The 21,507-nt window shown below is 47.2% G+C and overlaps 1 protein-coding gene across 2 annotated transcripts in view; it reads right to left on the reverse strand.

Moving 5' to 3' along the window:
- Positions 1-21,507, reverse strand: part of LOC144179756 (AP-3 complex subunit mu-2-like) — a 53,320-nt gene continuing 31,813 nt past the window's right edge. For both annotated transcript variants that reach the window (XM_077708198.1, XM_077708205.1), the window contains exons 6-12: positions 21,237-21,350; positions 19,325-19,398; positions 13,541-13,646; positions 11,674-11,832; positions 6,749-6,799; positions 1,270-1,338; positions 1-419 (exon numbers count right to left, since the gene is read on the reverse strand). In XM_077708198.1, coding sequence (XP_077564324.1) covers positions 354-419; positions 1,270-1,338; positions 6,749-6,799; positions 11,674-11,832; positions 13,541-13,646; positions 19,325-19,398; positions 21,237-21,350 — 639 coding nt within the window. In that variant the 3' untranslated portion in view covers positions 1-353. The remainder of the gene's footprint in view (positions 420-1,269; positions 1,339-6,748; positions 6,800-11,673; positions 11,833-13,540; positions 13,647-19,324; positions 19,399-21,236; positions 21,351-21,507) is intronic.

A 21,507-nucleotide genomic window follows, 5' to 3' on the forward strand; every position in this document is an offset into this window, starting at 1 on the left:
AAAACAGCCGAGCAGAACTTTATTGTTACCAGTGAGCCGAGGCATTGCACGCTCAAAGCACTGCCCCCAATATTCCTCCACACTGCCCCAATTCCACACCAGCCCGCACAAGAAGTAAGTCTGGTCCCAGGCCAGGCACACATGTGGATGCTCCCCACGGCGCCCGTCCACTCCACGTGCTGCTCTCCCAGGGAGGGGACCCCCTGCCTCGCTCGGAAGGCGCGCAGTGCACTTGGGCACCGCCTTTGCCGCAGCCAGGGGGCATCCCCGGCGGCTCCTGTTGGGCCCGAGACACAGTGGGCTCTGGGAAGAGGCTTGCCCGCACCCGACACTGGGCTCTGACGAGGCGAAGCTCACGTCCGGACTTGAAAGCGGCCAGCCTTGGTGACATACTTGACCCCCTTGAAAGGCTTGTACTTCTGCAGGGAACAGAGGCATCTGCTGCAGAGGACAGCACCGAGTCCGGCACGGTGCTCACAAGACTGGGCTTGAGGGCTCCCCCGAGGGGCCCTGCTGTTGCGACCTTTGCACCTTGCAGGTACCGCTCACAGAAAGGGTATTGTTGCCTCCCGCGCACAGCTTTTCTTTTTTGTTAGTTTTCTGCATGTGCTACCTTGCACACAGTAGACATTGTCTTCCTGTGCAAAAAGTTAGAACCTCAGTGGCTGGGCTTTTCTTTTGTTGTTGTTATTTTGACGTTGCCACAGTCTGCGCAATCTTTGAAGCTTTGCTCGCGTGAATGTGCAATTATGGGTGCTCTGCTATGTCAATACAATAAGCAACCCCTAGTACTGTTTTGGCTGGTACTGTAGTCTAATGCGCACATTTTCCGGGAAAAGGTGTGCGCAAGAATTAAGTAACTATGGTACTTTCGTACCACCAAATCAGGCACAAAAATAAGGGTAATGTAAACTGGTATTGTTTGTACACACTGGGTACAAGTTTCTGATTGAATAAAACTTCAATGTGAGAAGCCTATCTCGTAGACTGTTATATTAAGGTTCAACAATGCCTACTGAAATGGCAGACAAGCATCTTGAAAAATGTCAGTTTGAAACAATTGTCCCACATTTGGCTAATGAATATGCAAAGCATTGGATGCAACTGAAATCACTGCAGGGACAATTGCATTCAAAATGAGGTTTCACCATTTAACTTGGTCCAAATTTGGAGTGGCCATTAGAGAACAGGCCCAGCATTTGGAGCCCGTCATGGAGCCATTCATGAACAGCCCTGGCAAGCCAGGCGGGGCTAAAGAAGCCTGCTCACCTCCCCGTACATGTCCAGCCGGTTCACCTTGAGGCCAGACACCGCCAGCGGGTTGATGGTGAAGCGTACCTGCAGGGAGAATCATTTCAAGACTTATCAACTGCTGCGGTGCGGGCTCTCCAAAATTGCACATGCATCTTTAAGATTTGTCAGTGTTTGGTGCAGGAAAAACAGAAGCCACAGCAGAAAAAACTTGAACTCGTCCACAACGCAATCTTTTACACTCTTTTCTTTCGTGCGTTACCCTGATCACTGACAATGACAAAGGCACAGCATTTTGGGTGAGACAACTCGCGGTGCAGTGGCAGATACCTCCAAAGGTGCCCCAAGAGAAAGGGCAGTTATAGTCATACAAAATGTGCAAACTTAATTATTGATCAATTGATCAGCGGGGCTTCTACAAAACCACACTGTAACGGGTATTGTGCTTCAGGCACCTCAAGGGGGCGCCATGGCTCTTCGAAACATTGTTTTATATATGTTAATAAAACTACGCACCAGTGCTGAACATTTATGTTCTGATTCAAAATATGCCATTACTTTTATGGCATACCAATTACAACACAAGATGATTAGAAAATATCATGGTATCGTTTGCTGTCATCGACAAAAATACTGCTGATAAAAAAATTTTATATTAGCAAATAAAAAACTTTTATATTAGCAGATAACAGGGGTGGATGCAGGCTTGAGTCTGTTGGAGCAGCTCAGGGAGCAGGATTAATGCTGTTTTGGAGCAGCTTTGGAGCACTAAAAAGGCGTTTTTGGGGCACCTTTGGAGCACCAAAGGGCGAATTTTGGATCAGCTTAATTAAGTTTGTTGGGGAGCAGATTTCTAGAGCCAAACTTTATTTATTTGCAGTTTTTCGTTTCCGGTAAACACAAACAAAAAATTCAAAAGGCTTTTACTCAACATTCGACCAATACCGAGCAGACCACTTTTTCGACAAGTTAGAAAAATATACGCTCCCAGAACTAAAGCATCACAGCTCACAAAGCAATTACCAAGAAAAAAAACAGAGATAAGCGACGCTTTAAACAGCTGCAGCTAAGCAGACTCCAAACAAGTGAAAAATAACACCATTAGAGCCATGAGATACAACCAAGAGAAGACCAGAGCTAGGCGAAATGGTCCGTCTTGCACCTAAGATAGAAAGTTTACCTTCATTCTACACGTAACGAGACTAGAGACAAACAAAAAACCCTGAGACAGGAAGAGATTAAGAGGAAAAGAAACTAAGAGGAAACTAGAGATAATCTAAACTAAACCTGGCTACATTTTGGAGAAAGTAAAAATAATTAAATGTTCACATTCACAAAACAAAACAAAGCAAAAAAAAAAAATATCCAGTGTATTGCACTCGGGAGTGGAAAAGCTAAAGAATCCATGGTATTCTTCGCATTATTGACCAAGTAATATACATGCTTCTAACTAAGCAAAAATATTGTGTAAATGCATTGTGTTTATTTAAGTAACGAACGTACCAGTGTTTATCATCTTGCTTTTTAGAGCGCAAACAGCAAGCCTCCCAGAGGGAGAATGGGGGAGAGGATGCGCCTCCCTCCAGTAACCCCACTCCTCCCACCACCCCGCACAAGACACCTACGGAGCTGATTACGTGCAGCTAGTTGTTAGCTTAACAGAATCTCCCCTCTTGCTTATGCCAGAGCTTCTCCTGTCATCTCATCCTATTCGACACGACACGGTGGCACCTAACCTTTGAAATGGCAAGCACACTCTTGAATGAACAGTAAAAAATACTTTGATTTTTGCTTTTTCCACTAAGCGGAAAGATTGCAATGACGGCTGGTGCCAATGCATGCATCACGGCGCAGCACACTGAGCGGTGAAGTTGCATTTCAGGCAAAAGTTCGCGCCCCACTCGCACCCCAAGGTCACTCCCGAGTCCCGTGAAACCGCACCGCCATTTGGAGACCGGGAATTGTTACGAATGCCTCCAAGCTCCGAGCGTCCTTTAAGAAGTTCACCGGAGCATGCTACGTGGTGAATGACAGCTGAACGAATGAGTGCCTAAAGCTCCATGCTCAACGCAACTGGCATTGAACGTCACCTCATAGTTGCCTCACATCTTGCGGGGCCGCTTTGGAGCAGTTTCGGCGGAATTCTGACTTTTGGAGCATGATGGAGGAAGAAAAGCGGATCGGAGCAATGTGGAGCAAATAGAGCAGCACTTCCACCCCTAAGATAAGTGCAGAATACAATTTACAGTCGGCCGCAAAATTGCATTGCTGCGCCATCTGCCGCCACAGACCGCTGGGTCGAGGATCATGAAACTCGCATGCCAGGCGCGCTTTGCGCGTGCCTGTCCTTCCTTTGTTATCAGGAATCTCTGGTCACTCGCTTCCCTGTGACGTGCTTTTGATACCTGAGGCAGCCGCTTTGGCGTCGTGTGACCATCGCCGCAGGTCTGCCTTCACTGGTGCAACGCAAGGCGTAGCCCGCACCCACCTTTTGTGCGGGGATCACCGTTGTCTGAATATGTGCTATCTACCAAGTGGTGTGCTGGTCGAACATTGAAGTTATCGAGCTGCTGTAGGCTATGTTCTGACGAAAACTGCGTGCGTTGACAGTGGGTGCAGAAAAAAGTCGTGTCGACAAAATTCATTACTGCGGCAAAGCCAAGCTTCTCGTGAATGCTCTGTGGCTCTCAATTGAGTGTAGGTATCTTGGAAAAAAATTTATGCTAAAATTGGCCGCACGGGTGACTCTGTCATCACGCCGAGTTTCATCAACTTGTCATAACTTGTTGGTTCAGTGAAGTTGTAAACGTTGTAGAGTTACTCTTTGCTGTCAATGCATGGCCGTATATGGAGGGTGCATGGTTCCAGAAAATGGCTGTAACACTTGTTTTGTAGAGACTACCCAAAAACAAATGATACCACATTTATCTGCAAAAATGAATGGAACATTACGCAAAGTCTTATTTATAGTTATGTAGTTCACAGTGACAATTAACCGTTAAGACGACTCGAGCGTTCTGCCGAGTTTCATTGACTTTTTATACAACTATGCAGTTCACAGTGTAGTTGTAAACATCGTGCGATTCCCGTCTGCTGTCAATGCACGGGCTTCTCTGGAAGGGAAATAAATGGACAGCCTCATGTTTGTCTGTTAGAATAAAACTCTAGTCCATTCAAATCTTGTTCCGGTAGTCATCCAGGAAATTGCAATTGAAAAACGTGTTTGCTTTGGGCACTTCTTGGGCTGCGCCCAGCTCCGCTGGTCATCTTTTTTCACAGTGGGTAAGGGCACCGAGCTTTTTTTATTTATATTGAACTAAGCTCGAATGCGCGTTCCTCCATTTAGAACCGGTGCACCTTGTCGTCAACGGAAAAACCTTGCATCAAACTCGAATATTTGATATGCATGTAAAAGTTCCCAGTTGAGAGGCTGGCACAAGTGGTCTGCAGTGATTTGAGTCTAATTTATTGCCATTTGGTCGTCCTAGCGGCCAATTTTAGTACGATTTTTTCCCCAAGATATCTGCATTTGATTGAGAGCCACAGAGCATTTACCAGAAAGTTGGCTTTGCCGCAATGATGAATTTTCTCGACGCGACTTTTTTCTGCACACCCCGTTGATACACACAGCTTTCGTCAGAACTTAGCTTATAACAGCTCTATAACTTTTATGCTCAACCATCTCATCACTTGGTAGATAGCATATATTTTGACAACATTGATCCCCAGGCAAAGGGCGGCTGCGAGCTATGCGATGTGTTGCACCAGTGAGGGCAGACCTGAGGCGATGGTCATGTGGCACCCCAGCAGCTGCCGCGGGTATTGAAAGCACGTCACAGGGAAGCAAGTGACTAGAAATGCCTGATAACAAAGGAAGGACAGGCACGCGCAAAGCGTGCCTGGCATGCGAGTTTCGTGAGCCTCGACCCAGCGGTCTGTGGCGGCAGATGGTGCAGCAATGCAGTTTTGCGCCGCTCCGCCATGCACTGCGAAGGAGAGTTTGACATCCACCTGAATGCAGCCATACGGCTGCATACACGGCTGCACGGCTGCATCCTGGACCAGGACGAATTTTTCTTCAACTGAGAAGTTTCTGAGGAAGCTGTATAGCTTTCCTTTGTAGCCGTATGGCTGCATTCCGGTGGATGTCAAACTTTCCTTCACAGAAACTTGCTCCACCTTGGGGATTTCCCCTAAACCGGGTCGATTTCGCCATGCACTCTGCATCCTGCAAACTTTTGCAGCCGACTGTACAAGGAGTGCGATGCCAAAAAAAGATTTTAAGACACCCCAATGTTACAGACTGTAAAGCCAATTAAGTTCAGCGTCTGCACCGATGGCAACTAAGCAAAAAGAAAAAAAAAATCTTTTGGAGTAAAGGAGTACTGACATGAAATTTCAAAGCTGAGATAACTATGCAAAAAGCTCCCTTTGCATGTGGAAATAGTATCTCCCAGGAAGTTTCAACTGCAGCAATTCAGTATACCATATTTAAAATTAATTTTAATCTTTGCACGCACGAGGAAGCTCAGAACGGACACCCTTTCGACTTGGGCATCAGCACGACGCATTGAGCGGCCCGCCCCGAACTGCAGACGTCCGGGCTCCCACGACGTTGCCAAGGCGCTGGCTGCTGTTGGCACGTGCTGCTCTGCTTTGTGCCTCACCCCACAGTTTGGGGACTGACTGATACCATGCTGCCCAGACGCATGCGACCACGGCCAGTCTGGACGCAACCGCTCGACCAGCCGTGGTGCGGCAAGAACCGCGATGTCAAGAGCGCCCTCCCGTCACGGCAGCCGCCTCAGCATTTGTTTCGTCGAAACTGAAACTGACACGAATAAACGAGGCTGTGAATACTTATTTACACTGCAATCAAGAATCTAATGTGCCATCCTATGATAACTGGACTGGTAGGCACTCGTAGCAGCAAAAAACCTTCGTGTCAGTACTTCTTTAAAATAAAAAAATCTGCTCGCGGGGTTGCTCGCCTTGGACGCTGAGCTTTATTTCTCCAAAAGAAAAAAAAAAAAAAGAGTAACCCTGGTCGTCCTAGGTACCACAATAATTGCGTAGAAAACATGTAAGGTGGCCAAAATGCTGTTCTGAGAAAATGAGAAAAGCGGTTTAGGGGTGGAGGCAAAAATGATCACTTGAAGGACTTTGGATTTCGACAAGTGCGACTTTCGACCTTCAACGATATTCACGATGGGGCTGTAGCGTTTTGCAATTCTTGGGAACCTGCAGATTATAAATAAATATGCCGGTAGGTAAAAATGAACTGGTGGCCCCCAAAAGCACGCATCACATTCAGTTGGTGCCTCCTACACTGGAGAGAGGCAGGGTAGCAATAAAACTTCAAGGGATGCTCATCCTCCACCCAGGTGGAAGCTTATCGTGCCAGGCCCGACTGAACGGCCTGAGCTATGGCTGGCATCCATTCTCTCGCATCCCCGAACGTTGTTGGCCCCCCTGCGTGCAGGGGCGGCGTGCTCACCGTGATGGTGGGGTTGGCATCAGGTGGCGGGGCGCCTGCTTGCAGAGCCATCTGTGGGGGGGAGGGAGCAGAAGCAGAAGCACTTCGCTCATACACACAGCACTACGCACGTGTTCGTCAGCAGCAGCAGCAACTGAGAGCATTTCTCTGCTGAGGCCACTTGGGCGATTCCTCACGCTGCTGAAACGCAGTGAGCATGCACAGAGGCAAGCAAAGATGGGCACCAACAGCCAAGAACGAGGCTCTTTGCTTGCCTACCACTATCACGCCCTTACACAAGTGAACTCTCTCCTGCCCTCATGTTGCGTCTGAAGAGAAAAACAAAAAAATGCACTGCGCAAATAAGCTACACAAGGCTTCCTAAAAGTTTGTTTGCAGCCACAAGTGAGAGCTTGCACCTTTTTGAATAAAAAAACAAACAAACAAATGCAGCCAAGCTCATTTACCGAGTTGATTACTTGTTAGCTACTAGGCTGTCAGAAGCTCCCCTCTCGCTTCCTTAGAACGGCAAGCACGCTTGCGATTAAAATAAGGTGATGCCGTGTTCCAGTCTCAACAGTAAAACTTCCCTTTTGTACTTTGCTTTTGGCAATAAGCCGGATAGAATAGAAGAGGAAGAACATTGCATGCATCACAGCATGGTGCACTATGCAGTGAGCCTGCACTTCTGGGAAAGACCCACACCCCAATTTTACTCTCAAGATTTGTCAACTATTGGTGTGGGACTATTTTTAGGAATTTTCTTTGGAGCGGGGCTGGGCAGCATTGTGGTAAAAAGGCATCATAATAGTGTTGTAAAGGAGACAGTATTGAGTACCTGCACTTTCGTACCGCAGCACGTTTGCAAAACGCACCTCTGTCTCTGTAGTGGGATATTTTCCTAATGTATAGAATTATACTGCGATATTTTCCCAGACAAAAGCACCTCGTTACATTTACTGACTGATGGTGCATTTTTACCATGTGGATCTGATGCGCCCTACTACAGTGGGGTACTTGTGATGGGAAGGGTCTTCGGTTCTTCCCTTTTCATGCCTCGGTGGTCTTTTATCCCCTTCACCATCCGATGAAGGTATCGTCGCAATCCAGGACTTTTGAACAATGAAGGTGGCACTCGTTCGGCACAACACAAACGTACGCTCATGAACACCAGTAGGGAGAATTTGCTTGCTCATGCGCCTTGCGAGCCCAGCTGGGACCCTTTCAAGAAGGTGGTGTTGCTAAGTGCAGCTGATGTCGCTAACCGATATTGCGTTTTCACTTCTTGTTAATCGAGCCGTACTTTTTTCTGGCAACACATAACCTGTCGCTGACATTATGGAGCTGATAAATATACCATGCCCAGAGAACAAACAAGCATTTGAATATCCGTATTCTTGTACAGACAAATCACCAGGCAAAACATGCAGAAAAGGTGGAAACTAACAGAACGCTACACTCACAACTGAAGTGTAATCACTAAAAACATACACCAGTGTACAGGCAGGGACACAGTATTTCGGACCACGCGAGTGTGTGGCAAAAACCACCGCTGCACACTCAGGAGGTAAGGGTGCCTGCTGCTGAGACTAATGCAGCGTGCACGTGCATCCCTGTGTAGTCATAGGCAGGCAAGTTTTTTCGCTTTCGTAGATCACCAATCTGTGGCCAGACGGGCCAATTTGCCGGCTTTTGCTTCGATGTTATTCATTTTCTGCATAATGTCCCTTGGAGAAGCGTTTTGTTATTGTTTTGATACAGTCAGCAGGCTAAGCCCATGTTGTTTGAATGATAAAGAAAAAAAAAAACAGAAAACATCACAGAAACCACTTCGAGTAACGATAAATTGGCACGCCAAGAACACACCTGCAAACAGCTGCGTAATCGGCACGTATACTCAATGCTGCAGATGTGGTGAGCACGGAATGCTACGAAACCATTGCCCCGTGGCACTTTACCAAGGAGGAGGAGGAGGAGGTAAACCCTTTGTTGAACATGGTCAGGGTTCGCACAGGCTTCAAAAGCAAAAATTAAGGGTTTTCAAGGACTTTCAAGGACCAGAAAACACGTTTTCAAGGTTCCCATCTAATGTTTTATCTGGGATTATTTATAACCTTTCCAACACAATGCAAAAGTTTGTTATTGCACAATACCTAAGCACATTAGTGCACATTTAGATAGGTGCTAACGGGTTCGTAAATGCTCCCCCAGCTTTATTTTTTTTATTTCATGGCTGGTATTTACAGGTTTTTCTTTTTTCTTTGTGTTTTTCTGGGGCTGTTTGATTTCAAAACTTAGTTCACGTTGCCTGCATCTCCTGTTTTGTCAGCAAGAGCATCAGCTGGAGCAAGTGTTGCTTCAAGGCAGGATGAACTATGTGCACGTCCACCATTTGCACGTAAAAGCAAACGTAGATGGAGCGTATGAGGCACAGACCATAGAGTTTCATACAAATAACTAGAGGGAAAACTGGCGCTAGTGTCAACGCGAACATGGCAGCGGCGCTTACGCTTCAATGGGAATGATGGGTAGTCGTGGAACCGGATTGCGTAGGATCAAAACGGGCTTATGGCTGCGCAAATTGTGTTTTTTGACAAAAAAGCTCTTATTGCCCGGTTCTCCGTTTATAAATTACATGGCAAACAAGAAAGTTAGTGACAAAAAACTTGTTTTTTACGAAATAAAACGGCGCGTTTAAATAAAACGCAGACGCGGAGTCGAGAAGGTTTGTGGAGCAGGTTAGCCATTTTCTGCCAACTACAGCGGGACGCGGACATCTTTAAAAACTACTTGTAAATGTTTCGGTGCTGGTGGTTTGTAATAGTAAGAGAAGTTTTGTGCTCATAAGAAAAAAGAAACCGATTACCTTTGGAGAAGTTGTATAGTGCCATACATAAAGCTGCGTTCCTATCAGCTGCCGGCGCTGCTGTTTTACGCCGTAGGAGCCGGCGTTCGCACGAAAGGTGTGGCTGTTCCAAGTGATTCGCAACCGTCGTCAGCTTTGACCAGCTTTGACAATGCATTGCTCTGCCGAATGAGCAGCGCCGCAACTCCTAATTAGCAGACAACTTCGCCGCACAGAGCGCCGTCATTTGTGTTTTCATGCTCGCTGTGCGGCAATGCATTAACCCACCCAATTCGCAACTCTGGTTATAAAACATTCCACTCAGGGCGGCGTCAGTGCACGCGAGGCATGCAGTTCAAGGAGAAACGTATTTTTGATCACTCCTCCCAACACCCCGCCTAGGCAAATGCGTTCATGTAAATCCAAAACGAAAACAAAACTGCCTGCAATCCATAGTAAGTTCCGCGAGCCATCGAGCGCCAATCCGAATCCACAACTACCCATCACGCCCATTGAGGCGTACGATCGCAGCGCCAGTCTCCCCTCTAGTTATATTGTAAGAAACTCTATGGCACAGACTAGATGGAAGATGCAAGATAGAGAACAGAAGCTGGCTTTCACTGGATTGTATCATGATATGGATTGGATTGACAAGTGCCTGCTCCCAATGTTGCCTTGTAATAATGAAAATCCATCAAACTCGTAATTTCACGCAATACACTGAAACTTGATTCTTACAACGTTTCTTTACAGTTGTTAACACCTAAAATCCGTGACAAACACTTTAAATTCTTGTGAAAAGGCAGGGCCATTGATTCTCTCGGAAAAATCAAGGGTATTCAAGGACCCTGTAAAAATTCCAGGACTTTCCAGGCCTTGAAAGTGACACTTCTAAATTCAAGGGTTTTTAATGTTTTCAAGGACCTGTGCGAACCCTGGAGGTGTTCCACAGCAGCACACGTTACTGAGAATTGGAGCAGAAGCCGTGCCTAGAGAGAGCGCTGCGGTGGTCTTTGCCACACGCTTGCTCATGGGGTCCCGAACAGTGCGTCCCCACCTGTGCACACATCCTCTCCGCGAGAAGGTAGCGTCCTACATAAAGGCATGGGCAAAGCAGAGGCGCAGCTGTCAACGAGTGTTTTTTTTTTTCTTTCATTACCACATTTATGCGGCCTCACAGAGTTCTTCAGGCAGGCTGCACACGACCTTGCACCTTGCAGGAAACATATCTGCATAGACCACAAACTTAACTACCTCCTGCGCGCTTTTCTTTCGTTTTTTTTTCTTCCCATGGGATACTGAGCACTTTGTGTCGTTGTTCTGCACAAAAATATAATCCCCAGGATCAAGGGCGCAGGGCAATCTCTAAGACGTTGTGGGTGTTTGAGAGGTAGAGTAATTACGGCAATAATTTCACACAGGCATATCATGCTCCTTTGACAGAAGTGCCATAAAGTATGTGACCCTTACTGGTCAGCTGCACAACATCGCTAAACATCTGGCAGTCCGTTTGAGCCGCATAGCAACAGTGTCTTCACCCCAAGCTGTCGAAATCCTTTAGATAACGGTGCCGTGCTTATAAGTTACTCGTGGAAACATCACTAACCACAAAGCATGGTGGGCTGAGATGCAGTTTTGCCTCGATATGGCTCGGCTGTAACTGGACAGCAAGTGAGCGCTTCTTCACAAGTGGCCCTCAGCTATGTTGCCCTTGCCATCACACTACGGGGAGACCCTGACTACCATAAAAGTGAAGTGTGTTGCCGTTACTTCGGGAGCTGTTCTAGCGGGGGAAAAAAAAAAGGCAATGACATCACAACAATTCTACAACTGTATTCTTTCGAGTTTTAGTTTCAAATAATATACAGAAAATGCAAATCTTTCCCTCAGAAAAATTGCGGCCAAGTGAAACGGTCTCGAGAAGGTTGCTCGTTGACCAGGGAACTTTTGAGCATCACCTGATACCGGCAATTGATGGGGCATGGGAAGTGAGTTATTATAGGGGAAATTTCTCTCTCGAATAATTTTGCGCGAAGCGTGTGGTTGTGCCAAGGAGAAGTGAAAGTTGCAGCACTTCCGTTACAGAATGCCGAGCACCCACCGATCCGCGGAGGCTGGGCAGCCTGCCCGGCTCGATGCGCCCTACTTCCCAGACCAGGTGCTTGGAGACCGGGTCGAAGCTGTGCTTGCCCTGGCTGGCTGTCAGGCTCACGTTCAGCACCGACTTGCAGAGCGGCACCTCCAGCACCACCTCGTCCACCTGCATGAGCCACCTCTTGTCTCACCCACGGCACTTGGCACGCCACAATGACTCCACAAAACCCGAGCCTAGGCGTCATTGTCCGCATGGAGCAGATTGGGACCAACTAGGGCCAGAGTCCACCTGTGCAAGTTCTCACGTTTAAAGTTTGCAACTTCAGAGAAGCTTTGTGTTGGGCGAGTGGGTATAGCACTGTCGGCGTGTTACAGAGACAGTCCGAGAGATTGGGCCCATTTGTTAGTTTGGAAATTTGGTTGAACGCTCTCTTCACCCTGTACATTTTCCAAGAAAACACATGGCATGTTTTCCAGAAAACCCGTGTGTTTTCGTGGACACAAGGTGCAGCAGCACACCCGTAGCGATGCACAAACACCCCACCACACAATGTGCGTTGCAGTAGCATGCTGCAATTATTTCGTTCATGTTTTGTTGCCAGTGCCATGCTCTAAAGAGTTTTCTTTCCACATGCATGTTTGTTAGGCCACACCCAGCAATCTTGTTTTACACTCATCCAGACTGTTCTTGTTTGATCGACAATCGACAGAACACTAGCCCAAAATTAGAATATGCAGCCGCTATCTGGGATCCCCACCAAAAGTACCTTGTTCAGGCATTGGAAGCAGTACAAAATCGTGTAGTCAGGTTTACATTTTCAGATTATTCATCTTTTACGAGCGTAACCGAGCTAAAACAGCGTGCTTTTCTTCCACTTCTAAGTCACCGCCGAAAGCTTGCCCGACTAGCACTCTTTCATAAATATTATTACACACTGTCACCTAACGAATACGTCATACGTCGCGCAAGTTTTTCGAGCCGAAGCAAAAACACATTCCAAGTATCATATACACGGCCAAAAACCGTTACATTTGCACACTCTGTTTTCATTCGCACAGCCAAAGATTGGAACGATCTCCCGCAGGAACTGGCGCAGATTAGAGATTCAGTACAGTTCAGGCAATCGCTATTAAAAATGCCAGCCGATTGACTTCGCTTAGTTTGCGTGCATTTCTTTCTTCCCGATAGCACATTTTCAATCATCTGCATGTCTTTAAAAATTGCTTTGACCCTTCTTATGGAGTCTTCAACTCTTTTTAATTGCTTCCGCTCTTTATTTTTCCCCTTGCGACCCGCCACCCTACTTTTTTAAATCAATTGCTTGTCAAGTTCGTTCATGTCTCGCGTGATTTTTCACCTGTTAATTTATTGTGTGTATGCCATAAACTTTTTACCACTCCTTCTGCCTTTTTATTTTCTCCACTTGTGACCCGCCCTCCCCTGCAGTTTTTCAAATCAATTGTTTGTCAAATGCTTTGTTAATATCTCGCGTGGTTTTTTGCCAGTGATTTTTCTTTTGAGCTCACCCCTCATGTAATGCCTGCCAACCAGGCCTTTGAGGTACTAAAATAAATAAAGAAATGTTCTCAAACCAAACCCATCGCTTTGTTGAGTGCTTCTTCGAGGTCTGTGCTCATCTTACAGTTCGTTATGGGGCACGACTTTGCTCCGGTGACGCTCAGTTACCATGAGAACTTCCGAATTAAATGCCAATATGACGGTGCAGCTGCCTGCTTTCACGCCCTAGCGATGCCGCTATCCAATCCACATGCAAGCTGCCCTCACACGGCCACTCACTCAGCAAGGGCATGCTTTCTTATCAGAGCTTTCTCGCAGACTGCACAAACCGAGCGTGCAGGGAAAGTAGCTGTACCGTTTTGCCCATGGTCTGCTTGGGTCCGATGCTGATGTCCAGGCGACCACCGGCCGCTTCCCGGAAGCTGATCTGGTGCCGCACGTACACCGGGACAGCCACCACACTGCGCAAGGCCAACTCTCAGGGCACTGGAAAGGGTGACCAGTGCTTGCGCATACACCGAATGAGCCGGCATTGTCAAGGATGCCTTGACAAACAGGTGCTCGGTGAAACATATAACCGGCCACTCCAGTCGAACGCCACCGAAACAAATCATGTTCTAATCCTCTGCATCTGCACAAATGTGTGAACACCACCTGCGCTCCTCTCTTACTCTCCACTGGGCCCATTTCACGTTAGAAGTAATTCATGCTTCAAAGTTCCAACTTCGATGCATGAAATTATGCCTTGCTGAAAATGACAGTTGCCCCACTAAACGCACATAAAAACTGTACTCTTCACTAGGAGTTTGAACTAGTTGGGCATCAGATGTACCACGTACCACACTTTGGGCGCCTGCAATCGACCATTGCAAACACGCAGCGGCAGGCTTTCCCGCAGTGCACTAGTTACAGGCAGATAAATGGCACCTCTCATCTCCTTGGCATTGGGCCAATTCCACCCTTGTAGTCACGCTCACAAGTTGTTCCAGTCTCTCTGGATAAGAGAGCTGTGGTGTTGTTCCTGTAAACACTCTCTAGATAAGAAAGCCCAGCTGCACACGGGCATGGACCCCAAGTCCCTAGCCTTCCGATTTCTTTTAACCCTTTCCCTTTTTTCTACATAGTACAAAGAAAACTTTATGAAGTTATCCAACTCCGCACTCCTAGACACTGGGGTAAATTTTCTCGACAAGAATGCATTGGCACACAGCACCTGTTTGTTACTACCTACTTGCGTCACTTTTGGTCTTACATCATTTTATACATTTTTATATTCAACATAAATATTCTTTTTTTTAATATACTAATTCATGCTTGTTAGTACCGGTAAAAACTAGTTCTGGACACTTCATCGAACGCCAGTTCATTAAAACGCCGTTTCGTAGAAGCCATTTCATCGAAAGCCGTTTCATGGAACATCATTTTATCGAATATTTTACTCCATCTCACCCTAGACCACCAGAGAACACAGTGGTAACATTCGCGACATAGAAAGGCTTTCAAGATACCACAAATACAAAGTACTGTACGATGCCAGCATGTGCGGTGCAAGACCGGGCGGGGGGTCATAAGTAGGGGTGTGCGAATACTTAATTTTTGAATACGAATCGAATATGAATAAGGCAAAAAACTGTCTTTCAATATTGAACCGAATATCAAATATATGTGCAGTCTTAAAAAGATACGAAACAAGAGGGAACAATACTATTTTATACACTGCAGCAGGTTAAATATAGTCTTGTAGAAATGCGCTAATCACAAACTATTGTGCACAATAATGTTCAAAAAGTATGGACCCCCTATGCATCATAGACATGTTCAAAAAGTATGGACCCCTGTGCATCATAAAATGCATCCTTCAAAATTAAAAAGCAGAAAAGCTTTCACAATACAGCTGACAAAAGTGGTAACAGCAATGAAGAAAGAGGTTGATTGATTGATTGTAGCGTTTAACACGCCGACGCAACGCAGGCGATGAGGCGCGCCATAGTGGAGGGCTCCGGATTAATTTTGACCAACTGGGGATTTTTATCGTGCGCCGAAATCTCGTACACATGGGCGTTTTTGCTTTTCGCCTCCATCAGAAAAGCGGCCGCTGCGGCCGGGAATCGAACCCGCGACCGCGTGCTCAGCAGCGCAACGCCTTAGCCACTGAGCCACCGCGGCGGGTGAGAAGCCTATGTGTGCATAGAGCAGAAGTTTCTAATAGTGGCCGGACTAGTCAGCAAGGTTATGCACACGTGCTGGAGCAGCCGAGTACCAATGGCCAGCGCCATGAGTGCCGATAATCAGTGGCTGAAGATGCGACAGTGATTCGCATACTGCTGCTCTGTGCATAGGCTGGCACCTACGTCTCCACTGTTGTTAACACTTCTAACGACTGTACAAGTCATTTATGGATGCAAGAAACTCATTTATTATCGCACAAAGAAGGCCCCTCACACGTTGAAACATCCTGTACGGTCGCGTTTATATGGCTGCGGCAGAAGCACAGCGAACCCAGTTTCTGTTGCGTGGACATTGCGAAACGTGCTCAGAAGTCACGGTGAAGCCACGGAGCCTGCAGGACTGGACGCGCCATCCCGCCACTGTGCTATCTTGCTGCGATGCGCTTATGTGCAGCCATTGCAAACCGTAAGGAAAACTCGAGCCACCAAAACTCAAAAGAAAAACACAAAAAATGTTCAGTGAGAGGCTGCTGCGGAACTGCACGTCAATCCTTCTAGCTGTGGAAAGTAACACGGGCAAAGTGGCACACTGCACAGTACTACCTCCGCTTTTCTTGTCTCCTTGGTTGGGGCGAAGCAGGGGCTCTTGCTATCTGCATGAACCTCTATTTTTTATGGCCACAAGAAGCACTCGCAAGGCCCGGGAAGCCTTGACATCGGCTGCACACAACTTTTGCGCCTTGCAGATAACATGCCCGCACCCACCGAAACGATCTTTTGTTGCGCATCCTTTTTGTTGGTGCGTGCGTGTGTCTTGAAGTTGCTGGAGTGTTTAATACATTGCATCCAGTAGGTGCCTACGTTTCGCTTGAAAAGATAACCTCCAGTTGCATTCCCCCCCCTTTTTTGTACGTTCAGATCAGCAGCAGACCACTAACGCTTTGCTCGCACCGTTTACGCAAATGTGCAATCATGGTTGCCAGCGCTGTTTCAGCTGAGATATTGGCGTGCTTTCCCGAAAAAAAAGAGGGGGGGGGGGGGGGGGGGAGTGTGTTATATTAGAGTAGTTACGCAGGTGCTATACACAACACATAGCACTCGAATTATCTGTTCCAGAATATTCAGACATGACCAAACATTCTTAAACGTTTGAACATGCATTCTCTGAAACGAATACACTTTTAATAAGAATATTCGATTCGCATTTGAATATTCCCACTCGACTAGTCATAGGTAACTGCACTTGTTTGCAGTGGAGGACATTCCACTGATTGTTCTGTGGATGGTGATTTCGCACGAATCTGGTCATTTAAATATAATGGCTTTTTTTGCCGCCCTCCCAACCCCCCCAAGAATTCATATGCGTAGGCAGTGGAGTACAGGGCCACTTTTCATAAAAAACTGAAGGTCTACTAGGAAGGCTATGCCTACATTAGTGACAAGTTTACCGGAAGATTTGTCGGAAGTGTGAGCTTTGCGGGGTCTGCAGGGGACGCGTTGCAACTTGGTACGAGGCGAGAGACTTGGAAGAATATGGCTAAAAGCAGCCGGATAGCTTTTGTATGTTTGTTTTATGCCATAAAAAATTTTTGGACACTTTTGAACAAACTTTTTATTTTTCTACATAGTATGGAGCAAAACTGCAAATTTCAGTTTTCTAATTGGAAATAGCTAAATATTTTCTATTCGCAACTAATCAAACAGTCATTATTTGCTTTGTATTCACTTTGAGAAAAGAGAAAGGCACTACTCACATACCCCCAGATATTTCCTTTATGACTTGCACAAGCAAACATGCATAGTAGATTCCCAGCATGTTTTTGCATTAACACAGAACGCAGATTCTTCCCCATGGCGTTCTGCACTGTATAATTGCGTATTTTTATATGTTTTTGCACCTGCATGCGACCTTTTATATCTTTGCAATAGTAGTTAAGAGGAGACAATTTATAACCAAACCAGCTACAGCGCAAGACTATTTTTGCAACTTGGAACACAGTGGCCCAAAGCCCTGTACCGGACATTCCTCGTGGGAGCTCGCTGATAGACTGGACCAGCTGGCATTGTCATTTCAGGGTCACAATTGACATGGCCCCTCTAACTTGACAGAGGAAAAGAAATGCCCTTTTGTGCACGGCCGCCTTTCCCAACGAATGGAGTAGAAAAGCCACACAAGGCCTGCGCTCTGACCAAGGAATGACAGGTCCTCAGAACATTGGGGAAAACGGCGCAGCCGATGAGAGGAATACACACTGCGCCTGCGCTTGAGCAACGGCAAAGTGCTCATTAAAGGGATCCTGCAACACTTACCATCGACTACTCAGAATGTATTTTGGGGTAAAGTTTATTGTCCCAGCAATCTCCTCCCGCAAGAATTATGAAAATCCGTTCACTATCACCGAAACTACGCTCGATGAGAAATCGCGCATAAATGTTCCCTCTCAACTCAGCCGCCGACAACACGACGAAAGCTGCACGCTCTCTCCCGGAGAAGGGGGGCGGCGTGCGGCGTTCTGTTCGGCGGCCTTCGATATGCCACATGCCGGTGAGTTTCGTCCTTTTCCCCGCAACGTGGACGGGTCTATTTCCGGTCTGGTGCCACAAAAAAGCTGACATGGTGGCCTGCTCGCAAGCAAGCTCTCAGGCTGGTAGGGCGTTTTTGGAGCAATAAATGTTTGTTTTCGAGTGGGCTCGTTGAAAGTGGAATATTTAGTTCGTCACTCAAACTCCGCGTGCACTCAAAACAAAAGAAACACTAAAAGCATGTGGACAGGTTGAGACATAGAAGAGGTTCATACAACAGCTGATCGTCACAGGAAATGCCAGAATTTAGCCGCGAAGTTGACCAGCGACAGCCAATAGGACAGCCAGGACAGCCATGGCCCGATTGACGTCGCAGAGGCCATGCCAGGGGTGCATAATGACGAGAATTGAAGAGAGAGCGGTTGGTTTTTCCGCGTCTTTCACGGCGATTTGCGCGCTTACCGCTTCACGTGCACGTGTAATATTTGGCTCGGGTGTTCCTGGAAGTCTAATCTAAACGTCTCGCAGGTTTACTTGCACTGCACAAAGAGTGTTGCAGGGTCCCTTTAAAGGAGCCACGAAGACAAAATACAAGTTGGGTTTATTAGAAAGACTGCTTAGTCCCGATAACAATGATACCAATATCATCGCAATCTTCGAACAAATAACGGAGATATTTAAAGAAAACGTGTGAAGCAGTCGCGACCCCCTAGCCAATTTCCCGCAACTTTTCTATGACGTCACGGAACCTTGTTTGCGCGATTGGCGGCCGCCTAACTGACCTGTCGCAACGACACATGACTGGACGTCTGTAATGGGGTCTCTAGTTCCATTTGACCGCATCATTTGAATGCTAACGTGCAGTTAACGCACTGAAAATTGTTTTATTGTTGGCCCGTGTGACGTCATTCTTGCTTATAACACGTCACTGTGACGCAAAATTTGAAAGTTTTTAAATACTTCTTGCTTTTTTTTCGTTAAAAAACATCTTTTGGGGCTGTAATGGAGCTGAGTGAGATACTGAATCCTAGGTCTTTCAAATTAAACGAAGTTGTATTTTCTCTTCATGGCTCCTTTAAGGGCAGTGGGGTTACAGTTACAGTGAGGAACACGTGTGTTGTCCAGCTGGCCTCCCATAATTCGCTCTTTTCACGTTTATGCAGCCAATCAATTCGTCCATTGTCCCGGGAAATGGGATACAAAAATGACGCGCATGTTAGTACCTGCCGAAAGCACGCTCCGATACGGGCAACTGTAGTGCGGGCACATCAGTGCAAGCAAGGCGCCCAAGCTGCACACGGCAATGCATGCAGTGAAAGGCGGACCTCGTCACCTGTGGCAGCAGGCCATACGCGAGGATCATAGCAAACCTGCACGCAGCCTGTGCGAGGGCTGCCAGCACTTCCAGGCCCTCATGTGAGGACCCATCTTCTGGGAGAAGGGCCTACCTCTGGGATCCGATGTGGTAGGACATGAGCCGGAAGTTCCCGTCCGGAGGCACAAAGGACAGCACCCGTTCAGACTGCACAAGAGAGCAAGGCACGGGTGTGCACATCTCCAATGCGCAGAAGGTCTCACATTATGGGTCCTGAAGAGAAACCCCGCACTTGGCTGTGTGGGCAATTTTTGAGCAATTTCATAGCGCAAACGGTAATGCTGAATGCTTTCTCAGCTCTGCAAATCAGAACTAAAGCCGGCAGGAAATCTTAAAAATCATTTTATAGTGAAACATCTCTCACACCCTCTAATAATGCATGAGTGTTGGCTGTATGAATAGTACCAAATTTTTGACTGCAAATCAAATAGAGACAATCAAAGGTCCACCAGAGGCACTGCACAACTGTCTTTGTCTTCAGGGGGAGATTTCTAATGTGATTCTGTGGAATTGTAGTTGTTGTGCGGTAAAGAAAATGGCTGCCACTGTAAAGAGTAAAATAAACAACAGGCTATGTCAGGGGTCGGCAAACTTTTGAGGTGGAGGGTCGAGTTGCATGAAGCCAACAGCAAAACGTGGAGGGGAAGGGGGCTTTGCAGGCCAATTCAGAAAATTGACAATAACTGACAATGGTCCGTCTAAGTGTAAAATGAAGGTCAATGCCAACTGGAAGCGATCAATTCTCTGTTCTCGTCGAACCCCATTTGAGTTCAAAACTGGCGTGTCGGCCTTCAGATAGGAAGTGACAAGGGGGTGGGGGTTCTGACAACATGCTGGGGACCACGTAATATGCAATCAAATAGAATTTGAACCCGGGTCTGAGCAGTAGCAGCCACGTTAAGAGCAGTGGAACAAAAGTTGATGTTGTTCCTTTGTTTGTGTCACTTGGGGGATTGGCCACGAATTGAGAGCTTTGAGGATCAATGTGCGTACTTCACCAGAATAAGAAACATAAAAGCTGTAGAACAGTGCTCGCCGCAAGACACCGGAATGTGATGACATGCAAGTAGGGTAGGTGCACAAACCCTGATCTAAGGGAAGCTGGGGAGTGCACCAGTCTGCCTGCTCATATAACTTGCGCCGTAGGACAAAGAAAGTGAAGTACCGTAATTACCCGATTCTAACGCGCACCCGATTTTCCCGGCAAAAAACCGAAAAAACTTGCACCTCCGTTTGTAACGCGCAAGAAACTTTGTGAGCAAGAAAAACGAATGCGAGAGAAACGGGCGACTTATTCCCCGAAGTAATCTCACTCATATCACTCCTCGTCGCTCTCCGAGAGCTCCTTGTCGCCTTCCGCTGACCGCAACATCTCGTCATTGGTGCCGTCAAGTGCGTTCGCGATGCCACACTTATGAACGAACGTTCAACCATGGTCGATGGGATCGTGTCCCACGCCTCGCATGCCCATCCCGCGAGCTTCTCCAGAGGCATACGCTTCAGCCAACCGCTCGTTGTGAACGCGTGGGAGCCGCTCGTAAGCCGCGGAAGCGGCGCACCTTCGTTGCCGCTGCTGCCATTGCTGTTATCAAGCACGCAAGTGGAATAATTTGACGATTTATGTGAACGCCGAAAGAAAAGCCTAGGCGCCTAGATCCGAAAAATTGTTGCTAAAAGCTTTCGCGCAATCTTGAGATGGCGATGGCGATGGGTGGAACGAAATTTCAGCTGTTTCGGCAGTTTCGGTTTCGTATCCGATTCTAACGCGCATGCGATTTTTAGGCCTATTTTTGCGGAAAAAAAGTGCGCGTTAGAATCGGGTAAGTACGGTAAGCACCGAGTAGCAAAAAAGAAGCCAGTCAAAGCGCTAATACGAGCCAAAAGACAGAGAGACAAAAGCAAGAAAAGGGACGATATAGCAGCAAAGAGGGCTTGCAAAGCTGTAAGCAGAGTTCTTGGGAGGGCGGCTCCCAGAGAGTGCTCACCTCCCAGCGACGAAAGCGGACGCAGGGGTGGAAGCTGACATCGTCGAAGAGCCGGGGATTGACGAAGGTCAGGCTGAGGTCTGGCATGCCACTCAGCTTGATGCAGCAGTCCACCTGCACACACACACACACACACCCCTGCTTCAGCCTCCTGCACCGAAGAAGAGGACAGCCCTCCCTGGCCACTTCTCTCCACCCCCACCCCACCAGTGCTCGGGAGAAATCCACCTGGGACAAACAACATCTGCACAGCCAGGAATAGCTCAGGAGG

Source organism: Haemaphysalis longicornis, unplaced genomic scaffold (genome assembly GCF_048455015.1).
Source record: "Haemaphysalis longicornis isolate Haplotype H1 unplaced genomic scaffold, Haemaphysalis longicornis Haplotype H1 scaffold_1, whole genome shotgun sequence".
NCBI lineage: Eukaryota > Metazoa > Arthropoda > Arachnida > Ixodida > Ixodidae > Haemaphysalis > Haemaphysalis longicornis.